General features: G+C 35.6%; 2 protein-coding genes across 4 annotated transcripts; one reads left to right on the top strand and one right to left on the bottom strand.

Moving 5' to 3' along the window:
• Nucleotides 1-9,346: 9,346 nt before the first annotated feature.
• Nucleotides 9,347-14,944, bottom strand: LOC149690164 (uncharacterized). Of its 2 annotated transcripts, XM_089869688.1 has the most exons (7): nucleotides 14,815-14,944; nucleotides 14,483-14,555; nucleotides 14,247-14,411; nucleotides 14,006-14,174; nucleotides 13,496-13,713; nucleotides 13,114-13,433; nucleotides 9,347-13,053 (listed from the first exon to the last, which is right to left on the bottom strand). In XM_089869688.1, exons 3-7 carry the CDS (start codon nucleotides 14,394-14,396, stop codon nucleotides 12,843-12,845), a joined length of 1,068 nt encoding a protein of 355 aa, XP_089725814.1. In that variant the 5' UTR covers nucleotides 14,397-14,411; nucleotides 14,483-14,555; nucleotides 14,815-14,944; the 3' UTR covers nucleotides 9,347-12,842. The 2 variants fall into 2 exon arrangements, with proteins under 2 accessions (XP_089725814.1, XP_089725813.1); XM_089869687.1 differs by lacking the exon at nucleotides 14,815-14,944 and having other exon boundaries at nucleotides 14,483-14,588.
• Nucleotides 14,945-20,604: 5,660 nt separating this feature from the next.
• Nucleotides 20,605-23,361, top strand: LOC149690163 (dermonecrotic toxin LdSicTox-alphaIB3aii-like). 2 transcript variants are annotated; one of them, XM_089869690.1, is made up of 4 exons: nucleotides 20,605-20,864; nucleotides 21,614-21,745; nucleotides 21,821-21,943; nucleotides 22,642-23,361. In XM_089869690.1, the coding sequence occupies exons 1-4, from the start codon at nucleotides 20,669-20,671 to the stop codon at nucleotides 23,100-23,102; spliced, it is 912 nt and encodes a 303-aa protein (XP_089725816.1). In that variant the 5' UTR covers nucleotides 20,605-20,668; the 3' UTR covers nucleotides 23,103-23,361. The 2 variants fall into 2 exon arrangements, with proteins under 2 accessions (XP_089725816.1, XP_089725815.1); XM_089869689.1 differs by having other exon boundaries at nucleotides 21,614-21,943.
• The last annotated feature ends 709 nt before the right edge of the window (nucleotides 23,362-24,070 follow it).

The raw sequence follows: 24,070 nt of genomic DNA, 5'->3' as shown, positions 1-24,070 counted from the left end.
TGTTGTAGCTTCACTGGCATCTGTTCTAGCTCCTTCGTTTTTGTCCGACTGTGAAGGTACTGAGTTTGCATATCCCCTATCAATCAGTGTTCTCAAAGAAATATTGGCCAAAAACGGGTAACTGGCGGTTTTAACGTCCGTATTCGTTGCAGTACCGGCACCATTCCACGAAGTCAGATCTTGATGCATACGCGATAAATGTCCAAAATCAAAGACACTACATGAACTTTGCGGTACCTTCGTCCAAGACGATGGTATTTGTATCTTTACATCTTTCTCCGTGAAGTTACTACTTTCTCGGGTAGATTTTAATAACGAATCGACGTAAAATGAACGCGACATGATTTCACTTTAACAAATCTTTTCAGTACAAATCACGAGCTAATTTGAGTCTGCCTTTTTTCAGAAATAAGAATGGCAATTCTCAAAAACTTCCATCGCCTTGTCAATTCTGTAAATCGAATTGTCTTAGACCAAAAGCCGGACACGACCTAACTCAATCGAGTGCCTAATCCAATATGAGCGGGAAAAGTATCATCAAAATTAATTTCTCATAGACTATCTCCTATACTCCCGTGTCCCAAGTTGGTTTGGGAGGACCTCTCTAATATATCTATTGAGCCTTTGAGGTGTGCGCGCTACCGGAACCTTGGGTGATTCTTCTAGTAGAGGGGACAGTTCATAAGCCCCGTTCCCCCCCAAAACGGTTGTTAAAGGTGGGTCGTAGGATTGTGTAAAGTTCGCTTTGATAAACGACTTAGAAGTTAGAACTCTCCGAGAGCGTTGGGCTGGATTAAAAAAAAATTTTTGATATACACGTGCCTACAATCAAATAAAAAGGGGGTTGGACTTGACATTGTGACGTAGCGCTGATTTATTCCGTGGACGGGGGTATAAAGGGGTATTATGGATTTACGGCTATTTCACCTTCCCCGGCCACTTCTTCAATAGGATTAATTTTGGGAATTATATATGGATTGAACGAGACATACGTGGAAGCGACGGTTACTGAAAAAGGGTTGAGTTTCATCAGGGTTATTATTTTTCAGAAATGAAATGAGAAGTTTTTGAGGTTAAAGTTTGAATTAAATTAGGCGAAAATGAACAGTAATAAAATAGGGCGGGAACGTTAACACGTCCAAATAAATTTGAATAATCTATATTATACTTGACTAAAAAAATATTAAATTAACACTAAATTGTTTTAAAAATTAACTTAAAATTTGTAATAGGCGGATATTATTACGAAATGATGAATATTAACCTAAAATATCGCTTTTAAAGTAGAAATAACTACCAAACATAGACAGGCAATCCGAAATCAGGGATACCAAAGTAACCAAGACTTTTTCTTCCAAATTTGAAGAAATTCAATGAAATGATGAGCCAACACTAATAACAAGGAAAACAGTATATGCTCAAATAGTACTTACTGAATCCATTGCAAATAACGTGTAGTAGGCATATGTACGAATAATCATTTCGAGATTACTGCTATGATAACGTTTAGTTGACTTGGGAAAAATGTTCATCAAATTCATGTTAGTTCATATAAAACTCCTGAATCTTTTTAAATAGTGTCACTCATTCATAGTTTCGTGGAGGTTTTTACGAGTTCGCGTCTGAAAATTTAGCTTGAAGTCTTCAAGTCCATCATTCACCTTGACGCGGATGACCATGAGTGTGTCTTGGGTTATTTACTAATTCAATATTGTTTCTGTTGCATCTCCAACGGTATCTCTTACCACTTGATCGCGTCATGACGAAAGTACAGATGAAGTTCGATGAATATTTTGTAAATCACCCGTGACATTTTCACGTGCACTTCCATTCAACATTGTTTCTGTTGCACTTTCAACTGTATCTTGTATCACTTGACCACGTAGAGACACAAGTACAGATGACGTTCGACGAATTTTTTGTAAATCAACCGTGACATTTTGACGCGCACTTTCACGAAATTGACGCATCACTTAGTCTTCAAAGATTTACACGAATTACACCAGCGAAAGAAACTAGGTGTTCTTGCAAATTTCATTTTTTCGGTTTCGATCCATAAACATACAAATCACGGGTAAACCTAAAAATAGACGAAACACTTGTTAGAATAACCAACTCGTATAATTAAAAGCCAAAATAGCACAGCAAAAAAATCATTTCGACAAAGTCTAATTTCTATTAGTGCCTAGATTCGCCAACAGAATGAGTTTTTTTCACCAATTCGAAAAAGAGAGCCAAGTATAAAAAGAAAATTCAAGGCAGATAATAATTAGTAATTAGTTTGAGTTAAAAACCGCGCTCGCGTCCTACATGATGATTGTTTGAAATATTGCATTACATATGCGCAGAACGAAATAAAACGGAAATTGTCAAACATTATTCAAAAGCGTTGCTCTCGATTAGTTTCTAGGCTATAATATTATTAAACCCATACTAAACAGGCTGGTCACACAAAGTATATTTTTACGTGGGGTGCTTGGGATCTATGGTTATACTTAAATTAGACTGTGAAGGGAATAGGTCCTAACGGCTAACAAGAATATAAACCGATAAAGACACTAATGGCGTGAGAAAGAGTTTCGTATGAGGTATAATTCCCCTGTAAAGAAGGATTTTATAGACCCTTTTCGAAAGGGGCGGCCGAAATATCATCTGCTTGAAATAGAGTTAAAGCGGAACACCCGATATGTGGATGCAAAGACGTTAGATGTAGGGAGTGTGACGCACTCCTGTAAGCCAAGCTTCTGTGCGACAAAGTTTGAGGGAGTACGACACTTGACGGCACTCCCACCCTGTAGGCGCCGATTGGTAACACTCTGCCGTCACCACCAAAGTATGCCTCATTTCCTTTCCTGACTTGTCACATTCAATTGCACCCTGAATAATCTCATCCTGGCCGAGGTCGTTACGGCTTAGGACAAGTGTGCTAACTCTGCGGAAGCCGAAAAATCGTCTGCCTGTTGAAGGGTTGAAAAGGAACATCCGACTTGTGGATTCGAAGACGTTAGATAGGGCTAGTTCATAGTTTCCATTACACCCAAGTCCTTTTGTATCAAGCCATATCTAACGTCTCTGTTGTCCACTCACAAATAAATGTTCTGTTTTAAGAAAACCAAGTGGTCAAACACCAGACTCTTTTTTTAGCCACCGTCGGTTGAGTCGGTCTAGAGGTATAATTAGTGGCGTCTTAACCGAATAACTGACCTCTAGTTGGTCAATGAAGTACACGGGGCCCACATTTAAGTAAATATATGAATGATGGGGGCCCCCTCCGTAGACAATATGTTTGTGGGGCCCCTGTTCCAATGGATAAGACGACCCTGGGTATAATGCGTATATCCACCTTCTTATGTAATTACCTCATTAAAATAAATTCATAATCATAATTTCTGTTTAATCTATTTCCGCAATAGGTTCTGTATTAGAAGTAGGAGGGTTAGTAAGATCTCCCCTGTCGCTATTTACGAGGGAATGGTGTTCCGGGTAGCGCTTACGTGATTGGGGAACTCTGACAACAGGAGAGCCTACACCTTCTTGATTAATTGGTCACAATTAGCGACAATAATTATTTACGGGGCGACAAGGGAATGGTGGAGCTCGACTTGCTACCCCCAAAATACGCTTGCTAAACCAATTAGTGAAGGTACGTACTGAGGAACTAAAGTCACGTACGAATCAGTACACGTTTTTCAGTAGAACACGAAAAAATTGTAATACCTAATTTCGTTGTGTTGTTATTTTTAAATTTATGCTTTTTACATGTAATGAAAATTTATACGAATTTTAGGGAGGTTTCCATTTTTTTAAAATAATTCATAGAAAATTTACAGAAGAATAGAAAACTAGAGGTGACCTTTCCACCATTATAATTGTGGGTCTGTTATACAAGACTGAACTGTTTGAAGGTATGATTGATCATTATTTGATATCATGGGACATGCCTGAAGTTTAGATAGCATTAAATCCCTGTTAGCTAGAGGTCGATCTCGCCACCACTGAAAGTGTATATTGGATAACTCGAATGCGTTCAGCCTTTTGGTTTATTTTCTACGATGCTACCCTTTTAGCCTAGTTTTCAATAAATTTATTTTTAGAGACCCAGCTGACAAACCAAAACGGTATAGCGCTAATACGAGATATTCCAACATTAATTTTCAACTATGACATATTTGGTTTAATTATTAATCAAATAAGTAAATATATTTTTAAATTAATGGTTTAATAAATAATAATCACCAAAAATTGCACATTTAAAACTAAAAATGATAACTCGCAGTGTATACGGTAATTGACCACAATGCATGATAAATGCCCAACCTTGCGAAGCATAATTTTCTACCTAAACTGAAATACTTCAAATTTAAAACCCTAACAAATATAATTAAATATATTTCGTAAACAACAATTAACACAATTACCATTCCATTGAAGTCCTTCTAATAGTGTAAGGCAAAGCAATCCTTCGTTCGCGGTGTTTTTACTTCTATACTAATCACGTGACTGAATTATCATATATTTAAGAGAGGAATTACATCCTTGCCAAACCTCAAAATCTCAGAATTTTAAATCTTTAAAAGAAAAAATAAACAATTAAATTTCGGAAATCGAATCCTAAAATCAATTAGGACTCTCACATATGAAAAACTTAAAAATAATTCCCAAAATCGAAAACACTAACACGTTGTAGAAGACGACGTTATTGAAGTTTATAATGATCGTATTTAGGAAGAACTACAATAGATAGTGCGCGGGCAAGTGTTGCCAGTCATTCGTGAATGCAATTCAACCGCTATCACCAACAGCCTGAAAAGTTTGTAGTTCTTTTCGGTTCAGACCATTCAGATTCAAAGTACTTTTCAACCTTGAAGCACAGTTAAAGTTAACAAACGGTGAAGAATTTTCTTTAGCCCCTTTATTGCAAACGATCAATTAGAACTTTTTCATTGCTCTATCATGGACTTTGTATTTTAAAGGACGAGCATATCGGAAATTTACTACGATACAAAATATAACTCATTCACTTCACTTTTAAACAGTGCTTTGAAATTTGAAGTGACCCTGATATACCATAAATAATACACACGGTCATTAACATGCCTTCCAACGCACCAAACTTTCTAGCGTGCTGTGAAATTTCAAATTCCAAGCCTCCTTGATGGTGTGACTGTTTCTGTACCACCAAATAGCCCAGTTTTCCTATCCTCTATGAAAGCTTTATTCTATCACCCATTGTGATTCACTCTAATTTCAACTAATTAGGCCTAATCATATTTTTAAATATCGTTTTTTTATTCGTTGAATGAAAAAATTAAAACTACGCCCCTAATTTAGAAGCACTAATAAAGTCTAAAACTTATTCTACCTTAGATAATAACTTCATCAGAGACAAAGGGGGACGAAACTTTATTAAATTATATTCAGCCCAACCCAGCTTAAACGAGGGTCGTGAGGCGGCCGACGGACAAATTCTTTATACCGTATACTTTCCAAGGGACAATTAATACTTCAACATGAAAATCAGTGCGTCGTACAGCTCGGGCGCTATAAAAGCTAATGTTCCGACGAGAAAATTATTATAATGAACTCTGCCCAATTAACTAAATGGCTCCTAAATAGTTTTAGCCCCTCTCGTCCGGCGTGTTTGGTAAAAAGGACCACGGAACACGCTGGAAATAACTTACTAAGCTTTTTTCAACCAGGTTACCTATCGGGTCAATCGATCCTTAATTCATCATTAATCCGCTTTTACATTCTTGTTACAGGATGGCAGCTAGTCGCGCTTCTCTTCAGTATTTGTGGCTTTAAAGGGACACCAAAACTTGAGCGATATAATACTTCTTGGTTTTTATTTTACCAAGTCCGAAAGAAAAGAAATTGACATTCTGTCTGAAAGTTATGAAATTCGGCAGTAAACAGATTGACCACTATTACAATAGACGAATGGAAAGCGTTATAACCATAAGTTTATACGATATGTTCCATATGTATGACACTTCTTATACTTCGTAATGCTAGAGACTTACTGTGAGCTAGTTCGAGAACGACAAGCGAGAATTGTCTACACTCGGTTAAATTGCAGGCCATCTTCCTATTTAGTCTGTACTAAGCCTTTGACAGCGCCTCACCAGGCGTGGCTTTACGAGAATCTATGACGTTTCAAATACCTCACTTCATGGCAAGCTTACAATAACCAGTGACAAAATTACGGAACATATCTTACATAACACATAAGTGAAACAACCTTGCATCGCTTTCATCAGCCCAAATTTTCAGGGCTTCAAATTTAATTTAAAAGTGTTGGAAGGTATATAAAATATCTACGATAGCATGATTGAAATTTACTTGTCTCAACGGACTACCTTAATCGTATTTCAAGGTCATGGGACAGTAATGTTTTATCAAAAAGCTAAAACTATGTATCAAGTCTTTCCAGAGTCAATCGCTAATATTAGGTTAAAAACTACGTCAACAGACCTCAAATATCGAAGAAAGACATACCATAGTATATACATCAACCTAAACGTCGAATGTCACTTTTTACTTTGTGCCCTAGTACCAAATGACCAATCGTCGCGAAACAAAAACAATTAACTTGCAGAACAGCATGTTGTTCTTTACTAATTAATATATAGTCGACTAATAACTAAAACGTCTTATGATATTGACATCGAAGAAAAGGTAAGGATTCTTCGAATATTTTCAGTTTATGAACAGCTCTATGTATTTAGGCACATATTTCAGCGTCACTTTAATGGGGTAACTTGGATGTCTGTTGTCGAGATGAGCCCACCTAAAGGTTCGGCCTTTCTAAAATTATGGCCTCACGTTCGCCATAAATAATATATCGGTTAGAAAGGAGAGTCCACTTAGATTCGGTTTTAATAATAGCGCTTATAACTGACCCGGCACTAATGAATTTCACCAACCGCTTACTTTTCGCTCCCACCGTAGTACGTTCATAATCTAATGGGAAAGCTTCGTTATGCTCCTATTTTTGCATATATCAAGGCACCCCGCAATGGGACACCAATGAAACAAACCTGGTAGATGTTCGTCAGGGTAATCATGTGAGATATTATTTATGGTGTTTTATTTTTAGTGTAAATAAAACGTCAAATGTCACTAAATAAAGGGCTTAGTTTTTGGGTTTAGGAATCATTTATATGCTCATATAGCTCTTGAATGTCTTGGAATTTAGAAAACAACAAAAATAGCATGGGTTGACACCATGTTCAACATCCTTAAATTACCCATGTCTAGTTTGGGACTAAACATGGGTAACTTGCGTCAAAAATTAGATATTTTGAAGCATATCGTTGATGGACCTTAAAAATAGCTCTGAGATAAGGCTGGTTTGGCCCGGCTTGTGGAGAATGTTTTGAATAAATCAAAGCATAAGTTCATAAGATATGTTCCATAAGTTTGCCACTGAAGTGACGTAGGTGAAACGTCATAGATTCTCGTAAAGCGACACCTGGTGAGGCGTTGTTAAAGGATTAGTATAGACTAATAAGGAAGATGGACTGCAAAAGCGAGTGTAGACAATTCTCGCGTCTATGGTCCAGGGCTGATGTCGTCTCTAGCATCTCCGCTCAACCAAGGCCTACTAGAACTATCTCTTGTTGATACCAACCGAAGTTGTTCTTACTTTCAAATATTAGTCTCGTACTGCTTAAAATTACGGATTAGAGTACGTTTCCTCTTATTAGCTTTACCTTTGTATTATACATTATTATTATATTGCTACAGTTAGTGAACGCCTTTGACTCGTTATGCTATATTGGTAGATTAAGATACAAATTACAGTTTATTGGATTAGAGTAAGATTTTATTGTGTAGGGCTGTTGAAGGTGAAATATGAATTCAGGCCAGACGTCAAATAATTTGTTTTCAAATTTCCTTGCCAAAACTCTAGAAAAAAATATGTATGAACAAATATTACAAAAGCCCAAATAATATGAAAATTAAGGCTAATATTTGAGTATTAATTTCTTGAAAACCATTAAATTATTCCAACTTATTTGCAAAGTTGTCGAGAAGACAAAGAAATTACTGTTTAAAGTTGTTTTCAATCATTAGCGACCGTACATCTCAATTACCTGATCAGAAATGTCGATAAATTACTAAACCATTAAGGTCCCTAACTTATCGCAGATGGGCAAATATTACGTTTATAAAATTCAAAATAAAACCATTAAAATATCCAAAATACTACTTAAGTATGTTACAAACTCAAAATATTACGAAATTATACTCTTTAGTTTATCCAGCTAGCCAGATATGAATATAGTTGCAATCTTAAAAGGGTGGTTTTAACAAACTTGAAAAAATCACGTTGTTTATACGTTTCAAGACTGTTTATTCTTTTATGCGTCTTCAGTACCTAACCACTAACCACCCTTTTCCAGACTACTAACTAGTTAGTTCCCGAGGGGCAGATCACTCCCTTGTTTAACGATGCACCCCATTAGATGATTAAATGAGATGTAATAACGATTGAATTAATAAATAAGTTCGAGTTTACAAATTTTAGTTTCGACTAAACGTTTTAGATTGTTTAGATTTTAATGTTAAAATCGGTTAAATCATGTTTATAACGTTTAGATCTAGTTTCGAATGCTTAGATCTAGTTTCGAATCTTTAGATCTAGTTTCGAATGCTTAGATCTAGTTTCGAATCTTTAGATCTAGTTTCGAATGCTTAGATCTAGTTTCGAATCTTTAGATCTAGTTTCAAATGCTTAGATCTAGTTTAGAACGTTTAGATCTAGTTTAGAACGTTTAGATCTAGTTTAGAACGTTTAGATCTAGTTTAGAACGTTTAGATCTAGTTTAGAACGTTTAGATCTAGTTTAGAACGTTTAGATCTAGTTTAGAACGTTTAGATCTAGTTTAGAATGTTTAGATCTAGTTTAGAATGTTTAGATCTAGTTTAGAATGTTTAGATCTAGTTTAGAACGTTTAGATCTAGTTTAGAACGTTTAGATCTAGTTTAGAACGATTAGATCTAGTTTAGAACGTTTAGATCTAGTTTAGAACTTTTAGATCTAGTTTAGAACGTTTAGATCTAGTTTAGAACTTTTAGATCTAGTTTAGAACTTTTAGATCTAGTTTAGAACTTTTAGATCTAGTTTAGAACTTTTAGATCTAGTTTAGAACTTTTAGATCTAGTTTAGAACTTTTAGATCTAGTTTAGAACTTTTAGATCTAGTTTAAAACTTTTAGATCTGGTTTAGAAAGTTTAGATCTAGTTTAGAACGTTTAGATCTAGTTTAGAACGTTTAGATTCAGTTAAGAATATTTAGCTCCAGTTTAGATTGTAAAAATCATGTAGAAAAAGAGGGAGATTCGATTGTGAATTCTAAACTTTATTTTAACGAGAAAATTTCCTACAAAGAAAATATACAAAGCAATGAGAGAAGAAATTGCGTCACATACATATATTAATTGTAATTGTAATTGTAATTGTAATGACCCGAAAGTTAAAGATATATCCATTTAATCTGGATTGAGTTCTCTGTAAGTGTTTGGTATGGCGAGTGAAATCTCTAAGTACCATTTTAATAGCCCCACTTTAAAAAACTTCAACGCAATAGAAACTATAATTCAATACGGGCCCCTTTAATAGCTTCCACAGAATAAGGGGGTTATATTTTAAATAACTCTATAGCGAAGGTCCAAACCCTCTTCAAACACCTTAAATCTTCACCCCTTTCGCCCATTGAATTTGGCAAACGGCCGCCCAGTACCTAACCAGTGACTTCTCAAATACAAATATAATATTATAAATATAAAAAATTTAAAGTGTACGTATCACGAAAATTGAGTTCACATCTTTTCTGTATAAAGATCATCGACTCTACATAAAACGGTAAGTTATTTGCTATTTTTTAGCTATTCATCGGGGCAATTATGTTTCGAACCCCCCCCCCCCCAAAAAAATAGAAAAATTCATGGTAATGCCTGGAATCGGTATTGTTGTTTCACATACGTTCTAAACACTCGAACCACATTTAGTGGCTAATAATATTTTGGCTCGTAGTACATGTCATAATCTTGTCTGCTAATGGCAAAGGCAATATACTAATCAAAGAGGAGAGAAAGATGGAGAGAGAATCAGTATAGGCAGCCGTGATCCATGCGTGGTGAAAACGGGGGTAAATCTACGGTACACTGCGGCGCCTGAGCGCAGCTTTCTCGCGCATAGTTGACGTAGGGGATGACAGAGATAAGGCGAGGATGTCAATCCCCCCCATGCGCAAAGGATGTGCGTCCTAAAACTAAACGTACCGAAAATTATTTTTACTATCCCCTAGGACTACCCCATATTTTCCCATTTTTCGGCGGATTTTATAAAGCGCGTTTCTATCTCCCTCTCTCTCCTCTTTGTACTAATCATGTTTTCCAGGCTAGCAGTCATCAGAGCCTTACTAAAAACGAACAAATTAAGTTTTTCTTTATATAATTGCATATTCTTTCTTAAGTTTTCATAAGCCATGACAGGATTCATCTGAGTTGCTGCGGATGACGTCAATCTATTCCAACAAACCGTATGTTCTTGAGAAATTATGTATACTCAAGAATTAATTTTAAAACATAGCATAAATTCCACCTTACAAGACTTTTGGCAAAATTAACTAATTTAGTTAGAACTTCAACTGCAAAAGATCTTTTCCCGCTGATGAATCTGTTAGTCCATTCGTGATAAATACCCTTTAAAAACTGCAACTACCTATATAGACGTTAGCTACGCTTGACTGCCATTTTCCAAATTACCCCTTTGAAGACTATTGTCAAAATTTTTAACTACTGTAAAGCCAACAGTGGGTCGGAATAGTAGGCTATAGGATAGCTACTATAGTAACATTGACATTGAATTTTTTTGATAGGTAAGGGAAGATAGAGAGAGAGAGTTACCGCGGGTTACCAGTTAGAGGTTCCCAGAGTGACAATAATGTCTGGAGATGTATGGGGATTAAATACACAATATAATAAATCGGGGAAGTACTTTTATGGGATTAACTTACATCCCTTTTATATATAAAGAGAGAGAGCGAAAGTATTTTTTTCTACCAAGAAAATGGGGCTATAAATTAAATTTCAAAATGCGCCACCTGTTTTATTTTACTATTAAATAAAAACGAAAATAAATGAGCCCGAAGTTCTTAACACAGTCAAGGATAGATTTAATTTTAGAAGTAAAAATGGATAACGGTTACTATTTACTTCAGTCCGACTCATAGCCCAGTATAGAGCCCCTCCCTCCAACACGTAACGAAAAGTTTAAATTATCTTATTGGCTCACTTAAACTACGTTTTGATAACGTTGCTGACGGGGACGGCGATAAATACGTAGTTCCTTTTTACCTCTGTCGCTATGACCCCGCCTCTTCTTTCATGCCCCTCCGTCCCGTGGAAGGGGGTCCGGGACTTTGACGCACGCCTAGATTACTCTGTTATCAATAGCCCCTTCCAAAAAGTTTGACTGCCTTGTGCATCTTGTTGTTTAAGTTCTTCGCGCATGCGCACTTGGAGCTAAAAAACGTCATATCTAGGTTGTGAACTAGGCTATGCGGGGAAACTACTTCCTGTTTGTTGGAAGAACTGAACTGACTCAGACTAAGAACATTTTTTCAAAACTTTTTGGAAGGGGCTATTCCCACATCTAAAATTAAATCTATCCCTGCTTTGACCCAATTATACGGAGAACGCTTTGTAGTCTCTAGCTCTTTATTGACTTTTCTGGATCTCCTTTCAAGAAGAAGGAAAGTAGCGTTAAAGGAAAAGATCACATAACATTATTAGACCTAAAAGAACGGCCTTTGTCTAAATGTAAAAGGAAAAATATTAAAAAATAAATAAATGATCTCTTATTACAAAATAATTAACATTTAATTAGTCTTAAAAACGGGGACTACTGCGCTGCCATTGTTTAGGCGCAGTTTGCTAGACCGAACCGTGACCTTATGAGCGTTTTCCTTTGGGTCCTGGCGGAGCGCTCCCAAGGAGCAATAAAAATGGTAGTTGTAGTTTCCAGCTTCGTTAAAGTTCAACTTAAAGACTGTTTTTGAAGAATAGGATCTCCTAGTTTTATTCCTCCATGGGAGCGCTCCGCGAGGACACAAAGGAAAACGCTATTATTCTTACCGCTCTCACAGCCTGTGAGAATTCAACCAATCCCGTCGGGTAAGAGGTCAGATTTAGTAGACGCCATTAAAGCAATGGCGGAAACGTAGTCCTCGGTTTTAAGACTAAATAAATGCTAATTATTTAGAAACAAGAGATAATTTTTTTATTTTTTAATTTTTTTAAATTTTTACTTTTATATTGAGAAAAAAAACGTTCTTTGAAGGTATAATGTTATGTAACCTGAACTTTTCCTTTAATAAAGTGCAATACAACTTCGATGTTTTGTTGCTCTAATTAGAAAACTAAACATTTGGCGTAAGATTTTGTTGGTAACCCGCATTGTATGTAATTCTCCCAAAGATTTCTTATTGCTTCTTGGTCAATCTTCAATGTTTAACCAAACTCCTCCTACCATTATTTCGGAATTTTCTTTTCATTATTTCCTAACAATGAATATTTCGCAAATTGAGTTAATTAAACAAAGAGCTTAATCGTTGCGACCCTTGTCAGTTTTGTGGTTTCCAATTCAGGGAAAAGATAAGAAACCGTGGATCTTATTAACCCTGTAATTAGTTTTACACTTAAGTGCATATTTTTACGAGTTAGGGTTGATTTAAAATGGCTTAAAGTGAGCATTACATTCAGAAGTAAAAAAGGTAAACTGTATTTTCGAGAAATTAGATTTCTTATCGTCGCAGATTAAATTGTCAGCATTTAAGCAAATCGGTTGAATAATACTTCGGTTATGGCCGCGGCTACTGTTCCTGACAAAAAGGTGAAAAGAAAGTAGAAAGGAACGCTGACGCTACTCAGGTCCAAATCAGTCGTGCTTTTCAACGGTCTCTTCCACTTCACTTGTTCAATTAAGTATTGCTTCTCAATATACATATAATTGAAAACTTGCGTTTCAAAAATTTGTTCCATGCTGTAATAAAAACATTTGTCAAGCGTTTTAATCGGTTTACTATAAGAAATTATTACAGACCTCAGTTGGAGGTTCTCTTGCACTTGCGGTGAGCTTCTCAACCAAGAGGTGTTGAAAAAGAAGTGTAGGTAGTCAAAGCTAATATCTTGGTTCGAAAAGTAAAGGCCTCCGTTTTCTGCCATGATCATTTTGCTCCCAGAATCAGATTTAAGGGATCCTCCCAAGAACCACATCAGAAAGATGTCCGCTACAATTAGAGATTTTTCCCCCAAAAGAATCGGAAGATATCCTTCAAGTGTGTGCATATCCACAACACTAGCGAAAATATTCTCCTGATCGAGTGCATCTAACCATTTCTTTACTTCTGGATCCAAGGTTGCCTAAAGAATCGCAACAAAGAAGTCAAGGGAATGGAGGATTTGACTCGGAAAAACCAATATACCAAATATTTCAGATAGTCGAAATCTCCGGTTTCTTTGAACATTATTGGTGAAATTCCCGATTTGATCAAGTCCGAGAGGGTGTCGATGTAATTGTAGCTTTCCGTCGTGAACTCCGTCCGCAAGAAACAACCCAAGAAAAACAGAATGAAAGTCACTCCGATCAGCCACGACGAAGCGAGCAGACGACAAGTAATGTGGGGCAAAACGGTGGGAATTGCTACGGCACAAAGTTTTGTCTGATTTATGGTGGAATGCATAAACGTCGGACACAACGCAATTTAGTACAGGCGAAGGCAGGAGGCGTGCGCAAACGTCTGCTTTTTGCGCACGACGCCCTGCCTTCGCCTGCACTAAATTGCGTTGCGTCCGACGTTTATGAATTCCACCTTAAAGCGAAGACATTTTTGTTATGAGTTGGCAATCTCTGCTAAATGGATTACTAACACGATACTCGCTCGCTCTACGATCTGTCATTCTTTTCAATCATTAGCGAACAATTAATTGCTTACGTTCGGCGCACAAGAGTGACGCGTACTCCCAGACATTTTCCAGAGTTTCTTTTGCCATGTTCTTGACAACTTTCTTGTTGGACAACGATTTGTATTTGTTGGTTACGATGGAGTGAATGACGAGCAAAAGTGACAGAAATAAAAGGGCTGACACCGTTAAAATCAACACCTATTTGAACCAAGAATGGAATTTAATGAATTCCGTACTGAGTGGAATGGTAATTAATTGAGTGACATTTACTGGAGTGTCCATATTTAAGAAAGACAAAGAAGTTGACGTGACTTTCTTCGGGGCGGCGGACACGATAATTGTCTTGGCCGTGAGGAATACCGGAGCTGGACTAAAATATTCCAGTCGGCCATCGAATAACGAGCGTTTCCTGGGAATCATGATAACATTTGCATTCTTAAACAAGAATAAGAATTATTAAAAATTCCTATATCTGAAAAGTTTGGTCTAATTTCTCTTTCGCTTACATTTAAAAAATCAGGAGCCGTGATTAGTTTAGAAACATCAAATTGTTTCACTTTAAATCCTTCGTAAATTAACCTAAAACCAAAGGTCATCTTGAATTTCAAAATGTTAATAACTGTCCATAAATTTAGTTAATATTATAAATTATACGAAGAACGGGATTTTGTGGAAACTTTATCATGAACTAAAGGTATTATTTGGTGGTTTTTGATTACGGTTGAAATAGACAATTTATATACCAAACCCGTTTTGATTAAACTAATGTATAAAGAATAATAAACAAAAATTCCTCGTTTAGTTGTTAATGATTTCGAATAATTCGCCATTTTCATACTTTTAAAACTATTCGAGTCGTATGAGGCGAGTAATGTTAAAACTCTCGAAATTTCGCGCCATTTGACCGAACTAGCGAGAACTGGTGTGTTAAATAAAATTGATTCTCGTTCGGCCCATCTACTCGAATCTAATGCAAAGAAGTGTGAAAAATACTTCATGTTGAATGATCGTTTGAAATAATCCGCCATGATTTTGTACCAAGACGCGCCACTCTCGATATTCCACGATTCCTGTCAATAAATATTTAATTGCCTTCAGGTGAAAGAATTCCATTCGAGACTAGCGAGTGAATGTTGATAAACTCCTCCACTGTCGTCGTGTTTACGGAAGTCTCTTGGGCGTACCTATAAAAAATAATTAATTAATGTTCAAATCGACGAAAATATTTATGATTTGAAAATACAAATCGTGCCTGTATTTAAAAAATAGATCATTTCCCAGAAATTTTATTTCGTTCAGCGCCATTTTGGGCTTCACTTAAACCATAGCATAGCTTGTACAATCCGAAAGACCAAGACACAATGTATAATCCTTTACACGGTTCGTACACTACCTGGGAATCCTGGAAAACCTGGAAAAGTCAGGGAAATTGAAAATAGGCCTAAAAGGTCAGGGAAAAGTCAGGGAAATTGAAAATGGACTTCAAAGGTCAGGGAAAAGTCAGGGAAAAATATATTTTAGGTTAAAGTCTGGATAACAGTATCAGGGTGACCAAAGAATGTGTTGTCTGAGATTTGACCAGAGTTGCCCCAAATTTGCGGAGCTCGCTTCGCTCGCTCTGGTTTAAGTTAAATTTAAACCAAATAGTCGACTTATTTTTATAACAATAACAACTCGTTCAAAAATGATTCGAGTGATTTTAGATTGATTTTCATATATGTTCGCCATGTACGTTATTGCAAAAGGTCAGGAAAATTTGTGGAATTTAGTCAGGGAAAACCTGGAAAAGTCGTGGAATTTCATTCGAAAAATTTTGTACGAACCCTGCTTTAAAGCTTCAATTGCCTCAAATTTTATGCGATATTAATGTAATAGAATATTAAGAAAATTAAGTACTCTCCATTCAGTGCCTTTTTGGAATCGTCTATTTCAAGTCTGGTGCGGTACATAGTTCGGGTAATAAGTCAATGATAACATTTTAACTACTCTTGTCGTTAACCACACACTGACGCTAGTGTTTCAGTTGCTAGGGTTCGACTGAAATGAAAGTGATGAATAATTTATTTCAATCTTACTAACATATTCAGCAAACGCTCCGTACAATCTGTTCAGTACTATTGTATAAAACCCAAAAACAGTTTCGTAAAGAAAGATAAGAACATTGCCGTGTTTTGGCATTTTAAATAACTGCTATAATGAATAATTAATTAAAATTTTATTGACATGTACAGTGTAATCAATATTATTTAAATCTCCGAGTGACGATGACGTCACGGAGAGGTATCACACTGGACGTTTCTGTGTGTGTGTCTGTCTGGGGGGGGGTGCGTGTGTTGCGGATATTTCAGCAAATATTTTCGAAATTGCTGCAGTAGAAACATGGGTGTCCGATGCTCGCAGCGCTGCGTGCGAAACTGTTACTGAACGTAGCTAAGGTTCTCCTATAGTTTTTTGGTTAAAAGTAGCAAATATACATATAGTAGGCTCGTGTTGATTGTGTTAGCTCTATTTTAAACTAAGTCAGAAATGCACCGAGTAACATAATGAAGTTTTAAAAATTAAAATAGTTTATTAACTATGGCATCGGTATCGGCTCACTAAACACTAAACAATCTTTGGAGCCCACCACTATGAAATATCTGCATGATGATGTTTTTTTAGAAACGTATTTTATTACAACTTAAAAATTCAATAAATCGATGGCAATGTGTTAAGGTTCCATAATATGACGATCTTTTCACTTAGCGGATAAGGGGTTTGGGAACTCAACCAAATAATTTCTAAAACCATGCATCCCCTATTGTTACTAATATCAACCATGTAGTATGTCAAATTCGTTAACGATTTGTGACGGCATTAGCGTGCGAAGAAACAAACCACTTTATAAAATATACAGGGTGTTTTTAATTGGTCTGCCATAAATCAAAGAGTGTGCTCTTGGGGTCAGACTGAGTGAAAAGTGTCAAAGAACATGGGGGTATAAAACATTTAGTTACGGAGGTACGGGCCCCTAACACAAAGAAATTGGCACTCATGAGGAGTAAGATATATCAGAGTGCTCATCTTGTTCAGATAATTTCAATAGCCTCCAATCTAGAAACGTTAATGAGACTTTATCCAGCAGAAGTGTACGTTTAAAGGTAGAAGCTGGTAATATTAAGTAGTTCAAAGTGTATTAACACAAGAGTGGGCATTTTGAACAATACCTTTAAAAACGATGTAAACTTCGTACGAATAAAAGAAACATTAACTTCAAACACTATATATTCTTTATATAGGAGCCATATTGTTTAATACATCCATGACCCATAGAGACTTCCGCAATATCCAAATAAAATTGGAAACATTTAAAAATAGTTTCAGTGTCTCTTTAACATACCCTGTTAAAGCCCGTGAACTATATCCTGTTATTGCCCTTTCAACTATATCCTGTTTTTGCCCCTCTTTTTTTTTAATTAATGAGATACCTTTCAAAGATAACATCTCATCTCCAATGAGGTAGCAGCACCCTAAGCTATCCTCCCTTAGTCGCAAACAGAGTAAAAGGTAGGTAACTGAGGTTACTTTATAACCCTGATCAAAAGAAGTTTGGAAAATTGCGAAAGCTAGGGTGGATTGATAAACAATGTTTAAACTAATGGGATAAAAGTAGTCAATCTAAACTAATCTTGAGAAAGTGTATAGCTTCCATTTTTCAAACTCAGTCTTAAAATGCGTTGCAGTTAAAGGTACCGCGGATTTATACACAATGAAAGAGCGTAATGGGTGCATTCTCGAAGTGGAAAACACCAATGTATTATTTTGCTTCACCCTAGAACCTTCTAACCTTTTTTCATAACCCCAATAAAATACCTTATTTTCTGATTTTCAATATGATAAACAAACTGCGCCTAATTCGATCTCGGGTGCCGCCCAGGATGGGCGACATTCGTCCTTTACCTAAATTTCCCGTAATATTTAACCTATAGTATTTTATAACATAATATCGTGCGGTAATTTAATTCATTACAAATTATCATAGTAAATTGAATTTAACGTGTATCGGGTGTTGCGTTTTCCTGTCAACCAGTCGATGTGCTGTTTTGCGATACATCAGTGTGAAATCCAAAATACTTGCCCATAAAAATTTAGCTACGTTAACTATTTCTTGATTGAAATATCATAATCCCTAATGACTTCAAATTTTAGACAAGTGTTTCCCCCCCAACTCTAATTAGCGTTTAAAACTAGTATGTTTTAATTACAATTAAAAGGCCGACAAAATATTACTCGGCGATGACGCCAACACCCGGTATATAACCCACGTATTATAATTAAACGATATTATTTTTCTTTATGCATTTAACCTTTAATTATTTAGGGCCGATAAACAATCATAAACTAAAACAGTCATCAAAATTTTAAATTTGTTTTCGGTCAAACTAGAGATATTTTTAATTAATTATCAACAACAATAGGAATTTTTGTCACTTATCTAAAATCACACCACAACTACGTGTAACGACACTGATACAATTTGATGAACGAGATGCGTATCTCTATTGTATAAAAGATATTAGTTTTCGATATTGAAAGTCATTAGACAATGAAAGGAACAATTTGGTTGATTGCTGCCCTTTTGGGCTCCGTTACAAAAGTAAGATAATTTATATAATTTCGTTATTTTTTGTTATTTGGGTTCCTGCTTGAAATAATGGTAGTTTTTTAAGTGGTGTTCAGATTTGAAACCATTATTAAGGATATAATGTATCCTTGTTTGACAAAAAATATCGTGATTTGACAGGAAACAAATTCTAAAGATTTGTGACGACCCGAAAAATTTACGAAAAAATATGTTTTAATCAAAAGCACGTGTTTATAAATAAAATGCAGTCTTCTCTAATCCTAATCCACAGTTCTTCTATTTCATAGCTTCCTAATTTTCCTAACGGTTATAATAATTTTCACACTCTAACTTCTAGAACGTAAGGATGTTGTTTGTAAAAATTACTAGTACCACAATACTTCAACATTTAAGTTCATGTTAGTACTAAATTAGGAAAGTTATGGAAACAGTATGAAATTTCCTGACGTTGACTCGACATTTAACACTTTTAATACTTCCCTAATATATCAAACCCATTTTCGAAACCTCTTGACTATCAGTGGCGTCGCTAGGCCTTTTTTGGGGGGGCTATAGCCCCCCAAATTCCAAATTTAGCCCCCCCCCAAATAATCCGTAAACCCTACCAAATAATTGCAGTTAGCAACCTAAAATTCTGTAGCAATATATAAAAGATTATAATGATATATTCGTTAAGTTTAATCTCAGCAGAGATGAATTTCAATATCAAACAGTGCAATTTTGAAGAAAAAAAACAGATCTAGACAAGTAAAATGTTTCATGTTCTTTCGAAGGGAGTCCCAATAGTGTGGACTAAAAGCTAACCAAAACTAAAAATAAACTTAAAACGAGTTCGGTTCCGAAACTCTTTATCAATAAATGGATGTATATCTTTAAAATACAAATAATTTCACGTTGACACAAATTTACGGATAGTTTTAAAGGTCTACACATTTTCGAATGAACACATTATGCAATTTTTTTTATTTAGTTCTTATAATAACTAGTTTGCCCAGATTTAGCCCCCTTCCCCAAATTTCAAACCCTAGCGACGCTACTGTTGACTATTCTAGGTTTACCAAGTACAGTCAAAACCCTGTGTCACATTAGGAATACTACTTGTAACAGGAATCATTGGCTAGTTATTTTCTCAAAGTATCTAGGCGGATTTTGATGGAAGAGCTAGACGAATTTTACGTCGCAAATAATTTATCTCGTTACGTGTTGCACCTTGCTAACAACCAATGAAATCATAGCTAGAAAGACTTCAGAATTAATAGGCGGATTGTAAGTTCTCAAGCCTGGCCCACATTGGAGATTAGAGGCGAAATTATCCCAATTAGCTGTATGCATTCCTGGTAACAAAAAATAGAGCTATTTCAGTGGGGGAAAAATTTCGTCTGCTACGAAAATTGGGCCTGCCTTTGAGTGTAGGGCGGACATTTTGTGAGGGTTTTCTCTATGGGCAAATAGCATTGGTGACGTAGCCATTACCCCCTCTGAAATAGCTCTATACGAATTACTATTATTTTTCCACCCAAATAACAATCTTAAGATTATCGATCAAGTTCATAATTATTAAAACGAAACCAAAATAAATAAATAACTTCGACATTTATATATCAAAAATATACAAGAACCAAGATTTGTATGAAAAATCATTTGTCAATCTTAAAATACAGAGTTTACACTACAGGAAAACATACCTTAAATATTATAGTGAGTCCAAGGTTAAGTATTCTTTTTTCAAATATCAACTTCCCAAATGTATATGCAAAACACATCACATTATATCATCAATCGCGACAATGGGCCTCACGGAAGTCGAAGAAAAAAATATGTATATATTCAATAAAGTTCCTATATAGTAGTATAGAAAGTATTTTGGAAGTCACTGAAGCGCAGTTCGTGGCTTAGTTCTGGTATGAAAAGTTTGCGCCACAGAGCTATATTGGCCGTACACATTGCTATATTTTATTTAACTGCATTGGTAAAAAGTTTAAAAAATTTAAATGTTAAATAATTTCAATTAATTTCACCATTTTAGGGTATCGTTGGTTCACAACGTCCTATCTATAATTTGGGACATATGGTAAACGCTGTGAAACAAGTTCACAGTTTTATTGATGACGGAGCTAATGCGCTAGAAACTGACGTCACTTTTAATAAATATGGAGTCGCCGAATACACTTATCATGGAGTACCATGCGATTGTTTCAGGGATTGCTTGAGATGGGAGTATTTTGGAACGTTTTTGGATTACATCAGTGATGTCAGTACACCCGGTAAGTACTATTTATATTGCGGTTTTTAAAAGTTCACTAAAAACACGCGAACCCTAATGATTTTTCGGTTGATATCTCTCCGTGTTTCCCCTGTAAATTACCGATACTCTACCGATTCAAATTTCGGCAAAAATTAATTACCGTTCTGTCGGTAATTTATTTTTTACCGTGTATACTGTATAGTCTATTAAACCACGTTGATTATGAGAACTTTATATCTAATTTAGGTGCTTTAAACACGGGAAAATAGTGGGACATTGAGAAAAAAACTGTACTCCGAAGTAAAATTGGCTAATTTTAAAGTCTCTGACAATCTAGTACACTTAAAATTTGTACATGAGAAATAAAATCTATCTTTATGTGTATTATGTTATTAACCATAAAGATTGGTTTTAATAAATGAAAACGATAACTAATTGTATAAGTTTATAAGATATGTTCCATAAGAAAGACACTACGTATACTTCGTAATGCTAGAGACTTACTGAGAGCTAGTTTGAGGACGACAAGCGTCAATTGACTATACTCCGTTCTGCAGTCCACATTCTTATTTAGTCAGTACTAAGCATTTGACAGCGCCTCACCAGGAGTCGTTTTACGAGAATCTATCTCGTTACACCTACGTCACTTCATGACAAGCTCTCAGTAACCATTGACAAACTTATGAAACATATCTTTTGAACTTAAGGGTTTTTGAGGTAAATTTAATCTTTGGTCTTTCTACAAGATAAAATATTTCCCTTTTATAGGTAATTCTAAATACAGGGATTCGTATGTACTGCAGTTCTTCGACTTAAAAATAAACAGTTTTTCATGGGACATTAAGCAAAAGGGCATGAGAGACATTGCCGGAAAGCTTATCACAAACTTTTACAAAAATGGTACGATTGCTTGTGAGATTTGCAAGCGAATTGTTTTCCTGGGTTGTAACTTTGTGGATAAATTTACAATTTCAGGAAGACGTGAAAACAGACTTAAGTTTATATTCAGCTTACCCAAATCGGGTGACGCTGACTTGGCGAAAGAAGTGTACCAAGCATTCGACAATGCAGGGCTAGGACACTTAAAAGCTAATTTTGGTAAGCAGTACAGAACAACTGAAAAGATACATTTGAAAGGCACATAGATTTTTAATGGTGACTAAACTAGTGGTCGGCGTTTGGACAAGATAATCCACAGAATTTTGGTTAATCAGTTATCCATGAATAATAATCAGATAATTATTCGTGAATTTATTGCATTAATCATAGACTTCCCGTGGATAATTTCAAATTATGGATAAAGATAAAACAAACAGATATTATCCTATCCAAATGCCGACCACTAGACTAAACTAAACGTTCTTAGCTTATTTGATCTTAACTTATGTCAATTAAATTAAGTTCCTTGCATCGTAGATGAATTTAATATGGACACTATAACGAATTCACACCAGTCAAAAAATAAATGATCTCTTATTAAAACAGAATTAGCATTTAATTAGTCTTAAAAATGTGGACTACTGTACCGCCATTGGTTTAGTGGCGTCTGCTAGCCACAACCTCTTACCTTTACCTCTCTCAGCCTGTAAGAATTCAACAAATTGCGTTAGGGTAAGAGGTTCGTGCTAGCAGACGCCGCTAAACAAACGGCGACACAGTAGTCCTCGTTTTAAGAACTAATTATTAAATTTTGTAATAAGAGATCATTGATTTCTTAATATTTTTCCTTTTATATTAATGTATAAAGTTATGTTATCTGAATCTTTCCCGCTAAATGATTTTTGCTGTTAAATTAGGTTTCGACGTCTACAGCTACGAGGACCTTTACACTATTAAACACAAATGGCATAGCGGTGGTCACACCGATAATATATGGCAAGGAGACGGCATTACTAACTGCTTACCCCGAAGCACAGCGAGACTCATTCAATCCATTAAGATGCGGGACTCAAGCAGCGACTCCTTTATGACGAAAGTCTACTATTGGACCGTTGACAAACGATCCACCATGAGGTACGCGTTGGACGTGGGTGTCGATGGTATCATGACCAACCATCCTGCTAGACTGAAGGAGATTTTGCAAGAAAATGGTGTGAGGAACCGCTTCAGAATGGCATCGCATAATGATAATCCTTTCGAAACTATGAAATCGCCATCGATATACGCTAAACTTCTGTTACCGGAAATTCTAGACAACGTTGAAGATGATGAAGTTCCTGAAACGAAAGAAAATTACGACCCTTTACCCATATCATAATTCTCAAAGAAGAATATTGAGGTTAATTCTAATTGCCATAATTTTAAATGGTGGAAATACTGTAGTTCGAACTCTGAAAAATGATCGAAATAGTAAGAATATATAGTCACACAACAAATATTTTCCAACTAAAAAATATATACAGGGTGTTTTTGAAAAGTCCATCAGTAATGAAGAAGCGTGTTTATTGGGCCCAACTGAGTGGAAAGTATCAAAGAACATGGTTACATGGGGTGTACAACATTTGGTTACGGAGATATGCCCCCTCCAAAAATATTGGCCCCTAAAACATATCTCCGTAACCAAATGTTGTACACCCCATGTTCTTTGATACTTCCCACTCAGTTGGGCCTATAAACACGCTCCTTCATTATTGATGGACTTTTCAAAAACACTCTGTATGTATATATAAGTATAAGATTGAAATTGTCGCTTACGAAAGCCAATGACTTAAGAACTGTTTGTTAAAGGGAAGGGTAAAACGTTTTTAAATAAGTAGTACTACATGTAAAAAATACGAAAATAGTACCGAAAGAAAAATTGTCTTTAATTATTTATTATATTATTTCTACCATACTAAATAAGTAATCCATTCAACTTCGCGCCATTTTTCCAATAATTTAAAGAGACTAATGTCTCTTTGTTTATCGCGTTTAGATTTGCAAAAATGTTAAAGCAATGATAGTTAAGAATATTTGTCAATCAGACGCTGGGAAATGTATACACTGTAAAAAAAATCCGTACTATCCAGTACCGACTAAGGTATATTTCAATGCATCTCCAGACGTACCTTTATAGGTACTAGAAAATACCTTTTTGTAAAGGTAGTGTAAAATACCTCTCAAAGAAGGTATTTTTAAGGGTGAAAGGTAATTTGTGGTACTGAAATAGGTATCATTGAAAACCCAAAAATTGTCGGAATTTTGTTGAAAGGTATTCATTATTACCTAAGTCGGTACTCGTTAGTA

This window comes from Phalangium opilio, unplaced genomic scaffold, assembly GCF_054372755.1.
Source record: "Phalangium opilio isolate 3A_F unplaced genomic scaffold, DU_Popi_V2 ptg000031l_1, whole genome shotgun sequence".
Classification (NCBI taxonomy): Eukaryota; Metazoa; Arthropoda; class Arachnida; order Opiliones; family Phalangiidae; genus Phalangium; species Phalangium opilio.
The sequence above is the reverse complement of the archived record's forward strand: the minus strand, read 5'-3'. Positions and strand labels throughout refer to the sequence as shown.

Excerpts from the sequence above, each read along its gene's own strand:
- LOC149690164 (XM_089869687.1), bottom strand. The coding sequence starts at position 14,572 with ATGACCTTTGGTTTTAGGTTAATTTACGAAGGATTTAAAGTGAAACAA. Across the intron at positions 14,412-14,482 it reads CGGCTCCTGATTTTTTAAAT|AATGCAAATGTTATCATGAT; the intron begins GTAAGCGAAAGA and ends TTCTTGTTTAAG. Across the intron at positions 13,714-14,005 it reads GTCACTCTTGTGCGCCGAAC|CAATTCCCACCGTTTTGCCC; the intron begins GTAAGCAATTAA and ends TTTGTGCCGTAG.
- LOC149690163 (XM_089869689.1), top strand. The coding sequence starts at position 20,669 with ATGGTAAACGCTGTGAAACAAGTTCACAGTTTTATTGATGACGGAGCT. Across the intron at positions 20,865-21,613 it reads CAGTGATGTCAGTACACCCG|GTAATTCTAAATACAGGGAT; the intron begins GTAAGTACTATT and ends TCCCTTTTATAG. Across the intron at positions 21,944-22,641 it reads ACACTTAAAAGCTAATTTTG|GTTTCGACGTCTACAGCTAC; the intron begins GTAAGCAGTACA and ends CTGTTAAATTAG.